The sequence below is a fragment of the Orbilia oligospora genome (assembly GCF_000225545.1).
Source record: "Orbilia oligospora ATCC 24927 unplaced genomic scaffold scaffold00004, whole genome shotgun sequence".
NCBI classification, from domain to species: Eukaryota; Fungi; Ascomycota; class Orbiliomycetes; order Orbiliales; family Orbiliaceae; genus Orbilia; species Orbilia oligospora.
Window position 1 is genome coordinate 1932499 of NW_011645561.1, and position 21092 is coordinate 1953590.

At 46.6% G+C, this 21092-nt stretch overlaps 5 protein-coding genes across 5 annotated transcripts; 4 read left to right on the plus strand and 1 right to left on the minus strand.

Annotated features, from left to right (window-relative positions):
* Positions 1–2843: 2843 nt before the first annotated feature.
* Positions 2844–3185, plus strand: AOL_s00004g570 (uncharacterized protein; the record flags this gene model as incomplete). The annotated part of the gene is made up of 1 exon (XM_011119219.1): positions 2844–3185. The coding sequence occupies one exon, from the start codon at positions 2844–2846 to the stop codon at positions 3183–3185; it is 342 nt and encodes a 113-aa protein (XP_011117521.1).
* Positions 3186–3306: 121 nt separating this feature from the next.
* Positions 3307–5209, plus strand: AOL_s00004g571 (uncharacterized protein; the record flags this gene model as incomplete). The annotated part of the gene is made up of 4 exons (XM_011119220.1): positions 3307–3623; positions 3741–4695; positions 4755–4922; positions 5018–5209. 4 exons carry the CDS (start codon positions 3307–3309, stop codon positions 5207–5209), a joined length of 1632 nt encoding a protein of 543 aa, XP_011117522.1.
* A 627-nt stretch (positions 5210–5836) lies between these two features.
* Positions 5837–7597, minus strand: AOL_s00004g572 (uncharacterized protein; the record flags this gene model as incomplete). The annotated part of the gene is made up of 4 exons (XM_011119221.1): positions 5837–5981; positions 6067–6524; positions 6621–7044; positions 7131–7597. The coding sequence occupies 4 exons, from the start codon at positions 7595–7597 to the stop codon at positions 5837–5839; spliced, it is 1494 nt and encodes a 497-aa protein (XP_011117523.1).
* Positions 7598–10994: 3397 nt separating this feature from the next.
* On the plus strand, positions 10995–15807 carry AOL_s00004g573 (uncharacterized protein; the record flags this gene model as incomplete). The annotated part of the gene is made up of 5 exons (XM_011119222.1): positions 10995–11451; positions 11520–12156; positions 12216–13220; positions 13277–15658; positions 15735–15807. 5 exons carry the CDS (start codon positions 10995–10997, stop codon positions 15805–15807), a joined length of 4554 nt encoding a protein of 1517 aa, XP_011117524.1.
* A 2403-nt stretch (positions 15808–18210) lies between these two features.
* On the plus strand, positions 18211–20037 carry AOL_s00004g574 (uncharacterized protein; the record flags this gene model as incomplete). Its single annotated transcript, XM_011119223.1, has 1 exon — positions 18211–20037. The coding sequence occupies one exon, from the start codon at positions 18211–18213 to the stop codon at positions 20035–20037; it is 1827 nt and encodes a 608-aa protein (XP_011117525.1).
* Positions 20038–21092: the final 1055 nt, after the last annotated feature.

The window sequence follows — 21092 nt, forward strand, 5'->3', positions numbered from 1 at the left end:
GAGTAGAACATGGATGGCCGGAAACCAAACATCTTGCAACTGCACATTTGAACTTTAGGAGAATTATACTCGGGACGGCCCTTAGCCTTAGCTGTACTCTGTATTGTTACAATATTGTCCCTCGCCTATAGCAAATGTCTCGCCCTATGCAAGAGCAGGGGCTATAGCCCGATATGTCTTCCAATTGCAACCATCCCATGAATACCACCAATTCACCGCTATGGTACTTTCATACTTGTTTGGGCTGCAGGCTGGGGAGATCGATCAAAATAAAGCTTCGTTTTTCTCATAGCCGACTGAAACAGCCAAAAAGGCAGTGCAACTCTGGTAACTTTGGTAAGTTACACGAACATGATTTCTTCACCTTTCCTTGTGATGGCAATGAATCTGTGTGGCGTTATCCGAATTCCAAATCCACTTCGCTTGGTGTCAACAACCTCAGTGGATCAACCAAGGCACACTGGCAAGTAATGACCGGACCGAGTAAAAGGTAGTAAACTAGTACCTACCTACTTAGACTTGCTGAATCAAGTAAACGGCTCCACGTAGCAATCCAGAAGAATACATCTCCTCGATGGCAAAAGCTACTCTAAATGGGGTCTTTAGGGGAATTAAAGTTGGGGATGGAGGCATGCAATCGGCTGAGGCGGTGTTAAATGTCTGTCAACCCAAAGACAACTTCTGGGTTGATTTCTTGTGTACTATCGCACAAACTATGATCTTAAAAAGTACCAACTATGAAACTGCGGCAAGACCGCCGTCTTTGAGCTCATGAACACGAGCTCCTATGCGGCAGAGAAACATGCGAATCGGATTCGTTCTTCGGATGAAACAATGCATTGAGCCTCAGCTAGTTTGGCCCAGTCTGCTCGTATCCATCGACATCAAACTTAAGTCCAAGCTTTTGGACGGGAAGATAGCCTGACACGAATCCGGATATCGGCGGTCTCAATATGCAACAACCTTTCATACACCATGCTCATACGCATGCCATGTCGACGATATCCACAGCTGATGCAATCGCGCATGATTTGGGTCCATTGTCAGCTACTAGTATGTTGCTCTAACCAGGCGTGCGTCTACATCCGTCGACATCTGCATTTCATGGAGTACAGTTTCTGCAGGCACAGAAGTTATGCTAACTAGTAGGTCTCACAAAAACCACCGTCCAGCTGTATGTACAGCCACATCCAAAGCGTTCTAGCGACGGTGTAGCCGGGCTTGACATCCAGAAGGGGAAGTGTCATGCAAGCGAAAATTTTCGATGCATGACCCAATGTGGGTAACTTGAACGAAAAGGGACACCCGGATCGTCTTCCTACGGCTACAGTTGCTTCCCGATCTAAATCCCAGATGGACCTGCGGGACTGTTGACCCGTTCCCTTTAGATATACATGGTGGTGGCGAGCTGACCGTAACCCCGGTCTATTGGCTGTTGGTTGCCTGTATCGCATTGATCGCTTTATCCACAGGCCAGGGCGTACACCGCTACAATAAGTGAACATTGCATGTGTACCAGGGAACCTATGGCTCCCGTGCGTCCGTCGGCGTGCTGATTCAGCTCAACCTGCTCGCTCTCCATTATTCACAGGGAGAAGACAAAATGAAATGACGAGCAAGATAATACGGCTTCACCCGACTGGATCGGCGCCTAGCCCGGTTGAAGGATCGCACGAGAGTCGTCAGCTACAGTTTTCCCAACTATGCGTACAAATCCTCCGACTCAAAGGACCGGATAACAAATTATCAATTCACCATAGGATACCATTTATCCTAGGGCTACTCACCTCATTACTACTTTTTGAGTCGCACATGAGATCAGCATGCTTTGTGCGGCTGAAGTCGGTTCGCAGTGTGCTCTTTGCCTGCTTCTGATCACCCAACACCATGGCTCTGGTCCCAAGGGAGCTTGAAGACCCATCCAAACGAAGCGATTTAAGAGGATCTCATCCCAGGTCGCTGCCCCGAATTCTCTATTCAGAATACACAACGTTAAAGCAACCAAAGAGGCTTTCTCGACCTTCCCCAAGCCCCTTGTTCATGCATCCTCCACTTGCCCCTTGCAGCTTGCCGCAGGATCGCCTGTCAGCTCTATAAACGTGCGCCCGGGCACAATACGCTTAGCCTCGACATCAACGTTGCTACATTTGGGACTTTGCCCTGTTGGGATATTTGGCTCGTTTACTTCTTTCAGTGGTTCTAGAAGATTTATATATTTTTAAGGCTTTGCTCTTCGCCTCCCACACTCGGATCTGAACTTCGAAACGACCTTTCATAACATTGATCAGATTATTTCGAAATGAGTATCTAAATCAGCGGAACTATAGATATCGTTTGCGGACCGAGTTATCCGTCGACCTTATAAGGTTGATTTCCGAACATCTCTGCCTAAAGCTGAGCGCTGCCTCTCTGTCTTGCGTATTTTCTTAGGTTTTAATCTCACTCCTCATTCGTAAGTATTGTTGCCTGCCTATCGAAGTTTTTGTCTTCTCTCCTCAAGTCCGCTCTCGATTATACATTCTTTGGGGGTAAGGTTGACTTGTTGGCTGACCTTCGAATACTTCACAGATTTCAACACATACAACATCACTGTACGACTATCTAGTATATAGAACTTCGCAATTTTCCAGAATCCGTAATAGGCTTCTTCCATGAAATCTGCAACTCATTAAACGAAGCAGAGCACCCAGGTCCAAATAGGTTTCAGCAACCACCTCGGTTCGATATAACAGGTCGCCGTTGTAACCTCTGCATTTAATATTTCCCAATCCACCCTCAAACGCATCAAACCTTGCATATACCACAATTTGCGCCCACCACGCGCACTATTCGTGGGTTGGAAAATGGCATATTATTGTCCTGAGGTAGCTGTAGCAGCGGCAACTGATCCAGCATTCAAGATCCAAAGCCTACGAAGTCTCACATGGTCACATTCACCAAGGCCGCTTCATAATGCGGTAAGAGATTGTAAGACTAGGCAGCATTCCTTCTACAGTATACTTCAACCTCGCACTATTCCTGCCGAACCATCCTTCATCTTTGACGATTTTGCGTCCTTGAACTTAAACATCATGGCTTCGGTGCCTCGAAACTATGATATTTGGCATGATATTATTAACTACGTAAGTTCCCCGCTCCCGTCATTCGATAAGGGATTCCCATATCGTCATCCCTTGCGATTCTGAATATAGAGCCAGCCGCGGCTGACAACAACAAAACCCTTCATTCCGGGTCATTTTTGGCATATTTCAATAGTTAGAAAATGATAAAACTTCACTTTTAGCCTTATGCCTCGTCGATAAAGAAATGTACGATGTCGCTTCACGGTTTTTGTGGAGAAATGTCAATCTTAGGACGAAATCGGCCCAACCCGCGCGATTCAGCAGCGCCATTCGGGTATTGATGGATCGTAGACGACACCACGCTTCTTGCGTGCAAAGTTTAAGAATATCGTCTTCTAGCACAAGTAAATTTGGATCACGAGGAACAAGTCCTACTGCTAGTCCGGTATCTCCGATAGGGCCGACGGATGCGTCAGCTAGATATCTTACGGAACTCTGTACACGATTTCGAGCGCAGGTCGTCGACGTCCTTCCTCGACTTATGAATCTTAAAAGTTTCGAGTAAGCTACCCCTCCGAAATTTTCGGTACAGGCAGCCCGCTTGTCTCGTACTGCCCGCATCAAAAACACTAGTCTATTTTTCTTGGACTGGGAATTATTCTAACTACTGGCGGACAGGTGGTCTACGAGCGTCCATATTGATACTGCTATTCTGTTTGCCCTTCGACGGCACCCGACGCTTCGCAAGCTCGATTTATGCCCAGGATCGGATCAATCATGGTATTCTCCGCCGCTGATAGACGAATCCAGTCAATTCTCGCTTCAGATGCTCGCTGGTAACAGACTAAAGTCTTTGGCTCTTACTATCCCTAATTTGTTTTCCGAGAAATGTTGGATATTTGAGTCGTATCAGGAGATCTCGAATATATGCTGGGACTTAACGGAACTATTGCGTAATGCTCCATCACTAAATGATTTATCCTTAAGGATGCGTCCGGTCTATAACCCCGCTACCGCCGCGGCACCGCTGCTTTTTACTGCGAATGGGGCTCAACTGGCGGCCGCGACTAAAACGCAACAGGACTATGAGACCGACCTCTTACATGAGATACACGAGTTGATCGATGCGCATAGAAGCAATTTTTGTTTCCGTGTTACCGGATTAGATGCAGATGGCATGTGGGATTTTTTCGAAAAGGGTCATACCCTTCCACGGGTTACATCCCTAACAATTCTGGACTCACCCTCAAACGGAAGGTTCAACAAGTATTCGACCCTGAGGAGTATGGATCCCGACACTGTCACCAATGATTTCATGTCTGGTGAAAGGGTTTTATACGATTACGAGTATAGATCCAACGGTAAACTGTTGATACGAGACTGCAGCCACCTCCAACTTGCACTACTCAAGAAGTACCGCAAAGAGCTCACCGAACTCGACATTGAATTTCCCAATGTGGATATCAAACTGGTCATGCTACCCAAACTGGTGAAACTACGCACAGGCATATGCACCACCCCGGGGATCGAATGGGAGGTCAGCAAGATCAACGAAATCCCCAAAAGGTGTAAATATCTAAGACACCTGGAGCTTCATGTCCCGTGGGATTGGAGGTACTGGAGATTATTATGGGTAAGGCCCGCATTCCATTTTGTCAGGATTAACGTTTCTGACTCCTCTTCGCTATATAGCGTCAGCGAGACAATCCAGCGTTCGAAAAACTCCTCCAAGGCTACCACGCTTTAAAAGTCCTTCACGTCTCCGCCGTACGTCCCTTCGAGTATGTCAATTCCATGTCGATTCCTCTGGACCGGGAGGCCAATGCCGCAAAATTACAAGCAATGAGGGCCAAGGACGTTGTAAGTTGTGCCCTATGTTGCGTTGTGGGGTTTTCTGCAAAGCAGCCTTGTGTGGCTTATATCAGGGATCCGACTAACGAGATATTTATTTATAGTTTCCATCTTCTAAGTTTGTACCCTGGCTCCTGAGATCATATCCTTGCCTAGAAGCTCTGCAAGTTGGCGGAGGTACACCCGTAGTGGTTAATTCTGGGGTGAGAATGAGTATGGAGAGGTTGGTGTACGCCCTCGATGCCTTCAAAGTTTCGCAGACGGCTTGGGAGCCTATCGAGGGCGTTTTCCTATAATCTGATGTGCAGCATTTTCCTTCCCTTTTTCAAATTTCTGTACCACGCCATTTTCTTACTATATCCATTGCATTTTTGGATTTTGTCTGATGTGATCACGACTCGTGTTTGGTCTTGCTTTTTTGCTCTTCGGCTTCCTAACGACCCTATAATGACGAGCTTTCTTTTCTCTGGTTTTGTAAACCAGCCTCGTTTTGTTTTGCTATATCTGTACTTTGCCGTCTTCTCCCTCCCAGCATGAGCACAGCGTGGATAATCGTGCATTTACCGTGGCGTTCCTTTGAATCTTGTTCTCTTTATGGAAATCGACGTTTAGATGTGCGTAATATTGATGTCCTAATGTATTCTATAGTTCCTTTTTTACTTGTATTTGAGTAGGCTGTCACAATTTCCTACATCGAAGGCCTCCTCTTTGTCGTTTGTATGTTTTGCTTAGCTTTGAGGAGTCATATCTATCCTGGTATAGTAATTGGAGGCTCGTTGTTTTAATTCACTACCGCGAGCAAAGCATTAGGTTAATTAATAGTTAATAACTGATCTTACAATATTCACTCTTGGTACTCTCCAAGACATCCGATAGGCCAGCTATCTTCCTAAAAAATATTTACATGGTTCTACAAAAACCTTTCAAATTGCAGCCGTAATGGTTTTGATATAAGTAAATTCTTCGATACCCCATTTCCCACCGAAACGACCGAACCCAGAAGCTTTGACTCCGCCATGCGGGAACGCCGGGTTATCGTAAACCGTCATGTGGTTGATATGTACAGCCCTATAAGGTTTTTTTATTTTCTGATTAGTAATGCCATTTAGGAAGGGGGGAACCGCCCCCTGCGAGTAAGCACCTCGGGACTCACCCGGAATCGATTTCTCCTGCAATATTCATCGCTTCATCTTCATCTGCCGAGAAGATGGATACTGATAATCCAACTTCTAGGTCATTCGCCATTTTGACCGCCTGATCTACATTGTCATCTTCGTATTCGAGGATGCAGAATACGGGACCGAATGATTCAGTATTGTATATTTCCATTTCTTGGGTTACCTTGGTTAAGAACAGGGGGGGTAAGGAGGAATTTGTGTCTTCGGCGAGTTCTTTTAGGAAGTCTAGTTGAGAATACTGGTCGTCTGATGAGATGGAGGCGGAGTGGATTATTGCACCCCTTTGGACGGCGTCGGTGATGAGTTTTAGCACCTTTTGTTTGGAGTGGTGGGTTATGATGGGGAGTCTGGGGTGTGGGAGTATTTTGGGAATTGTGGAAATTAGCTTTTCGATGAGAGTGGGGACGAGTCTGGAGGGGATCAGAGCGAGCTCCTGTTTGAAGGGTTAGCCAATACATAAGAGCTATGCAAGATTGTGTATGGGAGTCACGAATCTCGATATTTTGGTCTCGCTCGGGGAGGATCTTACGGTAGACATGCAAATCTGCCCGGAGTTGAGGTAAGCCCCGACAACGAGCTCCTGGGCCAACTTGTCTGTGTCGGCATTTTTGAGAGCTAGGGCCACACATTTGCCGCCTAATTCCATGATTACGGGTTTTCCATATCTCCCTGCGACTTCGTGGACTTTCCTCCCTACGGTGGTAGAACCGGTGAAGTTTAAACAACGGATCCTAGGGTGTTTAAGTAGGGTTTCTACCACCTCGGCAGCATCGTTTGGAGCCGGTGGTGCGGGGAGAACATTGAGTACACCGGCTGGGAGACCTGCGGCGTGGAGGATAAGACCTATGAAGTAATGGGTCATAGGCGCGAGAGGAGCGGCCAGCATGACCACCGTATTTCCTGCGGCTATGGGGGTGAGACATGCACGGAGGCCGAGAATTAGAGGTGCATTCCTAGGATCTCTTGTTAGAAACGATAATGGTTGTGCAATACAGTCAAAACGTGACTTGGGTATCTTATGATATGAAAATATATATACCATGTAGAGACAGCGCCAACCACTCCATGTGGTACTCGAGCAATTGTCCCTTTCATCCCATCTTTCCCTTTGATAACTTCAGGTCGCAAAGTGTCCCCGAGTACATCTCCAATACTCCTCAAAGAACCGACACAGAAATTCAGGTTAAAAGAAGACCATGCCTCGGTACCGCTGATCTCCTTCTCAAAGTAGTATTGAACCTCGTCACCTTTCAATTCAAGGATATCAGCAGCTTTTGAAAGTATCGAGAGGCGTTCTGATAGCGGTGTTTTAGACCAAGAGGTGAAAGCTCGGGAAGCGGATTGAATCGCTTCATTTATAGTAGTCGGTGTCGCAGCACATGCTTTCCATGTTAAAGATTGTGATGGGGGAGTAGTGACGTCGTAGGTTGGCGAATCCTCGGGGCGAAGAGTAGTCCCGTTGATCCATAGAGGGACGCAGAATGAAGCATCTTTCTTGAAAGACATGGCGCAGCTAACTCGTTCAATGTCTTGAATTCAAGAATCAAGCTTAAACTTTGGTAACGCGCGTACGTTCGGATTGCGAAAACGAGACCAGCTTTGCTCAGGTCCAGCTGAACAGTATAGTAAAATGAGATTTTTTTTTAAAAAAAAATAATTAAATAAAAAATAAAGTTTATGAAAAGCTCAGGAACGAGGAACAACTTGGATAGTATAATGCGGAATAAAGCGAGTTCCGAGATATCTAATTGACTAGCAGGGGATAACTACTGACGGATTTGAACTTCGCTTATATATCCCTCCGAAGCTTCGCGAATTTGCCCTCCCATCCACTTTTTGATTTTTTGGGGGGGAGAAAAATCCGTAAATCCGCTCTAGTCAGTCTCGGAATCCACCGAGAGGTTTCTGCGCACTGTTCGATCCACGGATTGTCTCACGCTAAGCCAAATTCCAGAAGGCGACAGGAGAGATACTACATAGAAAGGCGAAACTGAGTGGTGGGCGGGAAGCGGGTCAGACGATCTCGCGATACATCGACATCCTGGTATGCCATGCGAGAGCTCCAATTAACGGTTATGCCGTTGCAGGGTCAGAGCGTGCGGGCGGGCGGGACAGGATTTCGATTAGTAGTAGTTAAAGCCCTCAGCGCAGCTTCCAGGCTTCTCGAAACCGAAGCTTATCCCAAGACGAAAGGAATTCGAAACAGCAAATGGTGACGGGCACATCTTCGAAGCGAAGGGAGGGGCAGTGTTTGAGCTTTGAATGTCAGAAATCTTGGGAGCATGTGCCTTTGATGTGCCTGCTAAGCTAAGATATCAGAACGGAATTAATACCCTCGGTCGAATCGAGGGGGATTCCAAGTTTGACCCGGTGCAGCCTTTGCAATGCATTGTATGGAAGAATAGGCGGGAAGACTTCTGGGCAGCCGGTGTTGTGAGAAACGTGTTTTGTGTTGCGTGTCGTTGGCTTCAACACATGGCAGAGGTTACACAAAGACAGCAACCACATGGCTACAGGTGCCTGGCCTAAGCTACTTAAGTTAGTAAGTATGCAATGTGCAATGTGCAATGCGGTGCACCTGTTCAAGTCAAGTCAAGTCAAGTCAGCACGAAGGAACCGGTCCGGAGGTCTGTATATAGAAGCTAAGGTGCGGGATGGGGGGTTCGGGAAACCTTTCGTATTCGCTAACAACGACCCAGGCCAGAATGGTCAGGCTAGAATGGTCGGGATTGAATCCTTTTATGCAATCGTGCATTGCATTGGAACGCACTCACTCGTGTATACCTAAGAAGGTCTGGTGCTTTAGGTAAGTACTTGCTTCGGAATGTATAGAGCTCATGGCCAGGAGAGGCGACATGGCTATGCTATGGACCAAAGACATTTGTCACAGATAAGCCAATGTGCATTGCATTGGGGCCCGATCCTTCCATGGGAACCACCAAAACGTGGAACGCCTCAAACATGGAGAGTACGTGGGCACGGATGTCGGAAGGCTGAAGGGGGAAGGGGTTGACGTAAGCACTTCAAGGCAGTCGCAAGTTTTGTCGGTCATAGAAAATGTCAATGTGCCTCGATCATAGAATATTCATCATCGTCAATCAAATACATGCAACTTGGAGCGATGATAACGTTAACGTTGTCGTTAACTTTATTTATACTTTATACGGACCTATTCGATTGCGTGTATCCGGAGCTCGCGATTGCTTATAAATGCGCGAGATAGTATAATTATAACCGGATACACATCAAGATCACGCTGATAAATTAATTAAGTCAGTAAATATTAAATAAGTATTTGTAGAATATGAATTCAAAGTACTTGTACGAGTATATATTTAGGTAGATAAGTACTTATCTAATATGTGGATCTCAGAGCCCAAGTAAAACAATTGAAACTTCGATTTATAGTCTCCGCAAGTAATATGCCTATAGCAGATGTATTCTTCAGAAAGATCGAGATACATCCGAGCCATAAATCAATAAAACCTTATGGTCCGTTTACGTTATAAGTTAACAAGGCAGATTCCAATTTAATTAAACAAAGAATATGCATTCCGATTTATAGACATTCTCGAAAAGGACCGTGGTACGAATCCAGAATTAGTCTTCATACAAACGAGGGTGCAACATTCTTTAACTTCTGCTTGGGGCTTTGTTCTTCCTTTGAATTCGTGAACCTTGCAATGCCGAATCTGCACGCTTGTCGCTTTACCGAATTTCTAGGCATTCTGATTCAACCTTAATTCCCTGAAGCGGAATATAAACCGGTTCTATTTTGGGATTACATATTATCCGGAGAATGCAAGTGGTGACGGAAACTTTGACGGACCATATACCCTTCTTCGATAAACACATGCCCATGGGAAGATCCTGACTGTGCAGAGCAGAATATGCCTGATCATGATTGCGCAACGGGTATTAATTGGTCTGGAGGTATTGCTTCTAATTTCGGTAGACCCAGCAGTCGATTGAGTACACGTAATACTAGTATCCTGCGCGTCTCGCGATTGTCTCCCGAGGGGAGGCTTTCGTCAGCAAGTCGAAGGTCAAGAGTAAAGTTCAAGACTACCCAGTAGAGACTCCAACTAAGTCTAAGCAAGTACTTAATTAGTCATAGAATAGGCCCTGCAATGCGGATACTTACCTAAGTAGTTTTTTTTATTTTTTTAAATTTTTTATTCTCGTCTCGTATATCGTATTTCGACAAAGCCATAGCATGCAGGCAGGCTGCATGTCCCGCCGTGCAGTGCCCGTTTCGTAAAGAAACAAGCGGTTTCGTCCAGACAACACGACTGCCGCCCACAACTGGTTTGCCCACCTACAGAGTAATTGGGGCAACTAGGTATAAGCTTCGTTGGTGCCCCATTCCGGAGCCTCAGCGAGAAGAAAGAATATTTAGCTTCACCAGATCCCCGGACAGTGCCTAGTTCACGTTCGATATATTCCACTGTGCATCCCTACTCAAGTACTTATTTACATCCTTACATCCTTACATATCAACATTCACATATATTTTATATACTCGTGTATATTTAATTCGCTTTAGATCGGCGGGTTTAACAAGCTTTGTTTCCAAGAACGGTGAGCTCGGTTCGGGGTACCGCATAGTATATGGCATATGCCGGCATCTGACCAATTCGATTGTAATACCCACATACGGCAGTCTATCACGAACCTTTCCCTCGTTCGCATTCTTCTGCGACACCCCTCTTTAAAACGCAACTACCGCCGGAATACATCGACATTCTTTCCCAATACCAGGAGCTATACCCAAACACTGTTCGCCCGGGCTTGAAGCCTTTACCTGAAATTGGCTCCTTCGCCCAGGATTGCATAGCTTCAACCTAATCGAAAGATCTAGACTGAGCCTGTTCGGCGGCCTCGAGTCGACATTCTATCGACCATGTCTGACAACCGCCAAACCCCCAACTCTAACCCCGGCTCTTCCCGGGAGCAACAAACCAATACTCCACAAGACCATTCGGATGGCGAAGATGGTACTCGTACCCCGCTGCCGTCGTACTCAGATTACATACCAGAACTGCCGGGCGAAAGTCAATTTTTCCCTACAGAGGCTTATCAACCTGACGTCAAAACGAGCTCCAATGGCTGGCCATCTGAGCCGCTGTCCCAAATTCCAACTGCGCACTCAGACCTTCACAATTATAATACTGGTTTAGATTCGCCTACTGCTTCCAGTCTCTCGACAAGAGCTGGAAGCTCTGTTAATTACGAAGGCCTCGCCGTACCCGTGAGCCATGACTTCATCGAGACGGCGCCTCCACCAGCATATAGTGAGGTCGGTGAAAGTTACCTCGAAATCGATCAAAATGGGCTTTCGAGTAAAGCCCGGATCTTAGGTACTTATCGCCGTATTTCGAGTGCTATTTGATGTCGTAATTTAAGTTAACCATGTGAAAAATCATAGACGATGGTCGTATCGACATCAGCATCAACCAACGCTCAAGAAAGTTTTCCAATATCCTCCTCCCGGCCCTAAATCGGACTCTTAGTCAGATCCAGCCTCCGGTGGCTCTGATCAAACCAGAACCGAACGTCCCTAGAGGTCTCCAGGGCAAAGATGTCCCGAAACTCAACATTGTCATTCAAATTATCGGCTCGAGAGGAGATGTTCAACCGTTTGTTGCCCTAGGGAAGGTCCTAAAAAACAACCCTCCATACCATAGAGTCAGGATAGCGACGCATGCCACCTTCCATAAATTTGTCGAGGAGAATGGTCTTGAATTTTTCTCCATTGGCGGAGATCCTGCCGAGCTCATGGCTTTCATGGTAAAGAATCCAGGATTGATGCCGGGGTGGGATAGTTTGAAACAAGGTGATGTCGGAAAGAGAAGAAAGGCTATGTACGAGATGCTATTGGGTTGTTGGAGAAGTTGTATCGAGGGTGGGAACGGATTGACGCATCGGAAAAACCTATTGCCGCACACTGGCGAGGAAAGCGAAGAAGGCGTCTTTATTGCGGATGCAATTATCGCGAATCCACCTAGTTTTGCCCATATACACTGCGCAGAAAGATTGGCCATTCCTCTACATCTAATGTTCACGTAAGGTTTCCCTAGCTTGTGGGTTTATATCGAGTTTAAAGGGCTGACAAGATCTATAGTATGCCTTGGACACCGACCCAAAGTTTCCCACACCCTCTCGCCAATATCAAAAGCTCAAACACTGAAGCCAACATTACGAATTTCTTGACCTACACAATGGTCGAGATGATGACATGGCAAGGCCTAGGAGATTTAGTTAACAAATTTCGAGAAAAGACACTTGGTTTGGATCCCGTTAGTACAATGTGGGCGCCGGGTATGATTCAGAGATTAAGAGTGCCGCACACATACTGCTGGTCCCCGGCATTGATTCCAAAACCTCAGGACTGGGGTGAACACATTAAGATCTCGGGCTTCTACTTTTTAGATCTTGCAAATAATTATACTCCTGCCGAAGATCTCGCCGCATTCCTAGATGCTGGCCCACCTCCAGTATACATCGGATTTGGGTCTATTGTCGTTGACGACCCGAACGCACTTACTAATATGATATTTGAGGCGATTCGATTAACAGGTATCAGAGCTTTGGTATCTAAGGGATGGGGAGGCCTTGGAGGCGATTCTTTGCAAATTCCTGAAAATGTCTTCATGTTAGGAAATTGTCCTCACGATTGGCTTTTCAAGAGGGTCGCTTGTGTCGTCCATCATGGTGGAGCTGGCACAACCGCCATTGGTATCGCGCTTGGGAAGCCGACGGTTATCGTTCCATTCTTCGGAGACCAACCTTTCTGGGGATCCATGGTTCACCGTGCAGGCGCCGGACCAGCTCCTGTTCCTTTCAAGGAAATGACAGCAGAAATACTTGCTGCCTCGATCAAATTTGCACTAAGCCCTGAAGCACAGACAGCGGCGGGTAAAATCGCAGAAAAAGTCAAACAGGAAGCTGGAACGGTTACTGGAGCAGATAGTTTCCATTCCTCCTTGGACAAGCAAAAGCTTCGATGTATGGTTGATCCTAGGCGAGCAGCAGTTTGGAGGATAAAACGAACAGAGGTTAGACTGTCGGCAGTTGCAGCAGCGTTCCTTCAGTCACAAGGGCTCCTATATTATAGTGATCTTAAATTGTAAGTCGGATATGCTTATCATGAAACAATTCGACCATTACTAATATTCATTTCAGGTGTCGGCATCAAGAATGGCAAACAGCAACTGGACCGATTGAACCCATATCTGGTGCAACATCTGCGCTGCTTGGTACAATCGGTAGCGTCGTAATGGGTGTCGGCGATTTCCCCCGAGAAATCTTCAAGGCTGCAAAACAAGTTACCACAAAGGATGATATAGGCTCTAATGCAGATTCTAGCTCAATCGCCAGTGCACCTTCAACCGCTCCCTCAACTGCCCCCCCAACTGCTCCCCCGACTTCCTCTGGGTCTGGGTCTGGCAATCAACCTTCGCTCCTTTCTTCATCGGCGACCCATAGTAGAAAACCTTCGTTTGAATCTTCGAGAGATGCTGAAATTACATCACTATCAAGTTTTGAGTCGAGGTCTGAGCTAAGATCATTGCAGTCCAACGACTCTCTAGAATTTATTTCCCAACCACCACCGCCGCCATCTGCGGCTACCTTCCCTCAGCCTACGAGCAACCCAATCCCGCACACAAGTAGCTTTCCTTCGATGACATCAGCCCCGGGAGCGAGTGGTGTATCATCCCACCGCGCTGTTATGGGATCCGCTCTAAGTGGTGTTCATCGGTCACGGTCTAACTCCCCAATTCGACGATTTCGTGAGGCCTGCGATGCCCGAGCAGAAGCTAGAGTGACGAGGTCTAGCACCGACTTACCACAGGCTGTTGGGATTTCATCCTCACGGTCATCCTCGCCGCATCGTAAACTCCACAAAGAGCGTACATTCCCAACGGATAGCCGAGAAACCCATAAGCTTCATAAGGAACATACTTCACAATCAGTCCCAGAGGCCGGTAGGTCTGCCACACCAAGCGCGGATTCGCTGGCAGCCTCTCAGAAAGAAAGTGTCAATCTCGAGGCATGGCTTGGTACAGGGAAAGGGGCTGGTAGAATTGCGGGAGCTGTGATGAAATCGCCATTGGATTTTACACTTGCATTGGCTCAAGGGTTTCACAATGCACCACTGCTGTATGGTGATACAACAGTCAGAAAGCAAGAGAAAATTACCGGAATGGGTAGTGGCCTTAAAGTTGCTGGTAAAGAGTTTGCCTTCGGGTTTTACGATGGTATAGCAGGGCTTGTAACCCAACCAGTCCAGGGAGCTAAAGAGGAGGGGCATTTAGGTTTCTGGAAAGGTTTCGGGAAGGGAATCGGTGGTGTAGTTTTGAAGCCTGGGGCAGCAATTTGGGGCGTGACTGGATACACGTTCAAAGGGCTGTATGAGGAAATTAGGAAACATTCACATACAGATATTAGCGGCTATATTGTGACTGCAAGAATCACTGAGGGCATTCAGGAGCTGAGGACGTTCCAACAGTCAGAGCTGGAAACTATGCTTAAACGGTGGAAGGCATTGAATGTGGAGCGCGTGGGTAGTAGGGTAAAACAAAAGAAGGATAAGGGGAAGGGGAAGGAGAAAGAAAAAGAGAAGGAGAAGGAAAAAGACAAGAAAAAAAAGAACAAGAACAAGAACTTTACTTGTGGCACGAAAGATGAAGTTGCTGTCGAACTTGCCGCCGACGAAGACACCAGAGCAGAAGAAGAGATTGAAGATGCACCAGAAAACCGATACTGTCCAACAATAGGGCCAATGCTCGACCGCGAAACGACAGAGGCTCTTGCTTCGGTAGCGGGGTACCCGGCTCGTCAACCTACCTACAACTTAAGAGCGCCGGCCTGGTCCCCTGACCATGTTGGGCTGGTACAACAGGCGTCGCAGCCACCGGCTCAACGGACATTAGAGGGGGTGGAGAATCATGAAGAGCTCGAGCGGGCCATTCAAGAATCTGTCCGCCAGACTTCAAGAGGAAATGTACATGAGGATCAATTGATTGAGCAAGCAATCAGGACTTCACTAGCAGAAGTTGTCAACCAAGATTCTGGGGAAGATGATGACACTGTCCTGAGGCGTGCGATTACAGCATCACTTGCGAATACTGGCGAACCGCAAGGAGATGAAGATGCTCATGCCCAAGCAATCCAACAAGCAATTACAAAGAGTCTCGCTGAGTCCCATTCCAAGCAGGTTCACAATGATGTTGATCCCGATGAACTCGCAAGGGCTATTGAAGAGAGCAAGAATGTGGCCCAGCCTCATCAAGAGGCAAACCAGGATTTGGAACTGGCATTGCAAATGTCGAAGCGGGAAGGGGGGAGTCAGGCCGGTGATGTAGATGATGCTCTACAGAAAGCTCTACAAATTTCCCAGGAAGAGGAGGAAAGGCGGCGACAGGAAAAAGAGGAAGAAGAAACGGTAATGAAGTACGTCATGAGGATGAGCCTGGCGGAGCAGAAGTATAAAGCTTTTGCGATAAGGGAGGACGATGGTGGTGCGAGCTCAGTTTATGGCGTTAACTACAAGCCCGGTGGCAGGTAAGCTTTTGAGAAACCTCTTCGCAAACTGTCATTATTCTATGGGTTGTAGCTGATCAAATACTTTAACAATTAGTTCAAAGGAGGCAGAACAAGATGAACTTGAACGGGCAATCATGGAAAGCCTAAAGTTTGGGCAACAACCATAATTATCAGCTGAGAAAAGCCTTGCAAGTCTATGGATTCTTTATCGTTTTTTTCTTCTTTCTTTCTTTCTTTCTTGGAATGTTGTATTTTGGAACATTGGCGATAACTAGAGCGACTGGCGTTCGCAACGTGTACTTGTCATTGCGCTTGCAATATGAAAATCGGCCCCAAAATAAGTCAAGGATGTTGCATACTCTGGCGTGAACGTTCGAACAAAAAACGTAGCATACGAAATAATGACAAAAATAATTGTATAGTAATATTGTTGAGCGCTTGTGGTCGTTGCACATAGGCTGTGATGTTTGCCAACATGCCGCCATGGCGGGCTTGGGAGAGATAAGGATCTGAAAGCAGGGAGATGCCCAGACATCAGTGCTGAAGTGGACTTGTTTCAACTGAAGTGTGAATGGCATCATGAGAGCGGGGCGAGATTCGGTCTAGTCGACGCCCCTTGTGGAGAAAGGAGAGATGTGACATGTCGATATTTCTTGCAGGGTGCCGCGGAAATTTGGACCGATTTTTAAAGTGGATATTTTGAAAGATCTTGGTTTAGCTTCTCTCAATGTCTACGATGCATCTGCAACTTAACAGGCCAGATGCCTGCTATACTACAGAATCCAAATTGTAAGTACCTATGTATACACTATGCCACTACATAGAAGGGGTTTTGTTTTTCCTATGCGGCAAAAGAGAAGAATTTTTTTTTTTTTTTTTTAAAAAAAAAGACCAGTCGGAAAACCCGGGACAGAATAATATTTTTTGGGTCGAGTGTGTGTGAAGAAAGAAAGAAAGAAAGAAAAGGCTGTGTAATCCGCCAATGTGGTTCTGGGACCTTGCAGGAAAAACATGGCCACGCACGCACACTCGTTCGCACGCAGCGCTGCAGCCGGAGCCGATATCGCGGCTGCGGAATAGAAATGATTGACCTGTACAGGAAACATTTGTCAAAGGGACAATTCGTAGCGATGGTGTCGAGTATATACGAGGCAAACCATGGCACAGATATATTATAGTGGTTTCCATAACTTCAGATATATCGATGCGGCGACTTGACTTGATTAACGTGTTGAGCGTGGTATTTCCTGCCCTATCCGGTAATTTCCCAATCCGAGAATGCGACGCTGACGATCGCTGTGATGCCAACGTTCTTGCATTGTTCAATCAATTATTTTTTACGAACTCTGGGTCTTGTTTGCTGAGTTATAGCGAAGCCATCAAATAAGCTTCGTACCTAATACAACTCCGTATAGGCAATCGCATTGGGAACTGATATCTGCAGCAGGGGCTCTGAGAGATGAGGAACTAATCAAAGACATCATCCCCTGTCAGAACGGCACTGCAGCTGAAAGGCTTCAGCCAATTTCTCCCAGCGAGATGGGCCGACCCCAGGAAAAAGCATCCATGTCCGCCTCCCTCTCAGAAGGAAAAAAAAAAAAAAACGCCCTGACAGTTTGAACGTTCCCTGTCCCGGATCGAGTCGGTGGTTCGGTGTGGTCACGAAGAACAGTCAGATTGGTTAGATAGACTATCAATGTGGGTCCACCTTTCCCTCTCTGTGAAAAGGATATGGCTAAGGAGATCTTTTGATTTCGCTCAGGACAATCGCACAAGTCGCACCCGCATGCAGATTTCGAAATAAGTATCATCTGTTTATAATGATAATAACCGTGCTGCTTCTTGCGGGCTCCTGGACCTGCCGAACTCCTTTTTTTAAAAAAGAACTGAAAACCTTCCGCGAATCCGGTTTTCGATGTGTCCATTGTGTTCACCACGACTGAGACTTGACAAACCGATTTTACAAACGATTGGATTCCAGGAAATCCATCGATTGCGACCCCCGGCCGGCTAAATCTTACCTTTTGTACAGGTACGAAAGGCACGTTTTTCAGGATCTCTTTTTTTTTTTTACAAAGCAGAGGGAACATAAGAACGTGGGAACTCGTTGTCAAAGCGTACATGGAGTCAGGCTGGGCATTTCGCACCACGCCACCGAAAGAGAGACGAAATCCGAAATTGTGGTGTGTGTGTGTGTGTGTGTGTGTGTGTGTGTGTGTGCCTGGGCCATTGTTCCTTGGGAAAACTGAATAGTTGAGGTCTTTTAATCTTTTGACTGTCCTTCTCTTCTTTGTTTTGAAGGTTTTCATTGACCCATCCGGATTCAACGACCTTTGGACGACAGGTCTTTCTGGGGACAAGGACGAGGTAAATTCTAGAAGAGCAGGAGGAAGAAGACGGTTCAAGAACTAGATACAAAAGCAAGCGAGTTACCCGAGATTCAGGAACATAACGCCGTTCCTGCTTCTTGGCTTGCAGGAACAAACAGTCGCCTGCAAGTCAAGGGAGAAGGAGCTCGAGAGGGGAAAGAGAAGACGACAATCAGGTGGTTTGATTTGTCGCAGAACTCTATGGCTACCGCCGCGGCTCGTGACGATTCGATGCTGCAGCTACCTAGACGGCTACTACGAAAATCGCAATTGAGAGTTAAGAGTATACGACAAGCACGAGATACAATACAACAACATATACAACCGCGGCAGGATGTCCCAGAGGGAGTCGCTGTTACCACCCTAATTCTCACAGAGACATTGGCCACGCCGTCCGCTACATTCACACAAATATTAACACTTCCCCCCTCGACTTCTATTTCTCAACCAGAGCGAAACCCTTCTACAGATGATTCCAATACTCATATGCCCGAGCCCGAGCCAGTTCCGACTTCATCTATAAGCGCCGGGATGCAGACGTCGGTTCCGAATTCCGCCACCGTGCGCACCAGCATGGGAAGGACGGTTACAACTCCCTCGCCTACAGCCACAGCGGAACGAGGCCCCGCCTCAACAACAGCTACCGCATCAGGGTCCTCCAGCCCCGGAATCGACACCAAAGCTCTAGTCCCTGCAATAGTTGGTGGAGCAATATTTCTTATTATTGTTGCATTTTTATTGGGATACTGTATTCGTCGAAGAGGGAATAAGGCACAGGAAGACTCGGACCCTGAAGGTGTAAACGAAATAGAGCGAGGGTATGGTGAAAATGGCGAAGACGGCGCATATGGCACAGCAGGGTCGAGGAGACCAAATGAGAAGCAGCCACCTCAAGCGACATCGCGAGGTGTCCCTGATATCAATGTCGACTCATCGCATGCCCGGAGCCGGTCGCTAAGCAAAGGGACCTCGCAATCGAAGGAAGGGTTATTGCAGAGCGACTATGGAAAACTAGGCCCCAATGGCACGTATACTTCGGAGCCTGAAAAAAGGCATGCTATCGCGATGTTTCGAAGGTCTACAGCGCAGGATTCTGCGACCATCCCTCATCATCTTAGACATCTAAGGCCCGAGTCGGTGTCCACGGATGGACCACGAAGCCCTGGGCTAAATAATATATCCGACGAGGGCGAACATTTCCACCGTGCCGTTCCTATGGCCGACCGTATTTCTAAAATCGGGATGGCTCTTTCGACCTCTGACAAGTCTGTACAAGATGATAATATCTCCGCTGTCATCCAGGATACAACGAGGCAGCCGGAGCCCCCCAGAAGCATTTTCCAGCAGAATAATACTATGTATTTTGAGGATACGCCGCCGATATACTCACTTCCTCAAGGTACATATTTCGGCGCCGGAGCAGCAGGTGCGAAACCGGGCCCGTCTTCATCTGCTCGAGACCCACCACCAGAATTTGGAACAGTTGGTTCAGGGCACTCGAGCAATCGATCTCGATTCGCTGGTCGGTCTGATATTGCAACACCATCACCGCCTGGGACACCTACAAGATCATCGCGGGATCAGGATCGAGATCCTTCTACGAGTAGTAGACGTTCTTCGAGGCGTGGTTCAGGAATATTCGGTCTCGCATCTGCCACTATGGCCAGTGGCACCGATGTTCGACGAACAAGACCTAAGAGTTGGGATCGAAAAAGTCGGCGTTGGGATAAGAAAAGGAATAGTCGAGGCCGAGGACTCGGTATTCCCGCTGGACTTGAAAAACGGAAAGGGAACAAAAGCAGGTCCAGGAGTAGGAATAATACAATGTGGACAGCATGGTTTGACAGTAGCAGTGAGGGCGAAGACAACGACCTCGAGGATGTTGTCGAACCAATACCGCTACCGGGCGGTATCGTGAGCTCGAAATCCCAAAGCCAAAGAAAAAAGAGAGTTATTTTCAACTCGACATCAGACATCTCAGAAATCCCGACGGTATCAAGTGCCAGGACTCTCACAAACAGCCAGTGAGAACGTCACGATTGCTCTGAGACAGCCAACCCCCTTTCATCTCTCTACACTTTCGATTTTATAACACCTAAACACGTTCTCAATCTGATATTCTAGTCTTTACGACGACCTATTTCGTTCTCAGATCTTTAACAAGCTTCGACTTTCATAAATTTATGAACCTATTTTTACTCGCTATGCAGCGTTTCCCTTAACGATTCTCACGACAACCTCAACCTAGAAAAGCATGCGGATTTTAGCAAACCTGCTTTCCTACGATGACTGCTTGTCTCCTTTATACCCCTCCCTTTTTCTCTTATTTTTATTACCTTTCCAACGGCCGTTCAAGCAGTCTATCTTTCAGTTACGAAACTCCACCCCCGTGCGTAGCCTGCAGAAATCTTGAGCTATCTTGGGTTTAAATTCTTTTAGCCTTTTACTCGCAGTTGATATCTATGGAAGGACACCCGCCCGCGCAAGTCTAATATCGTATATACTATACATACGTTTAATATTTCCTTATACTGGATTGAACGTTCGGTCCTTGTAGATATCTGCTTTACATTCCCATAATTTCCCCTCCTTACTTTTCCTTACTGTCATCAACCTGGATATATTCTCTCACTTTTTGAACAAAACATTTCCTTATGTATCTGATCTGTTTTCATTTCCCTTTTTCCTTCAATTTCTACACCTCTGTGTAACCTTTTTAGCGCATGGAGTATGATTTGGTGGCATGCATATTTTGGACTTCTTTTTCCCTATCGACATTGAAACTCGATACCTTTTTTCCCTTCCCTTTACTTCCTTTTTTATTAACTTTGGATTTTTGTAACATTGGGCATTTTGTGGAAGGACTTCTTTGTAGGATTGGTTTTTTCAGGTATATTTATATTGGCAGACCTACGGCTTCGGTGGAATGGAATTGGTGAATGTTAATATATAACATGGAATATCTCCCAGACTTTCGAGCACAGAAACGATTTCGTAAAATAAGCTTCCTTTGTTCAGATATCTTCTAGGAGCGCTCGAGCTCGAGTATAAACCCAACTTGGCGGCGAACTTGAAGACGGAAA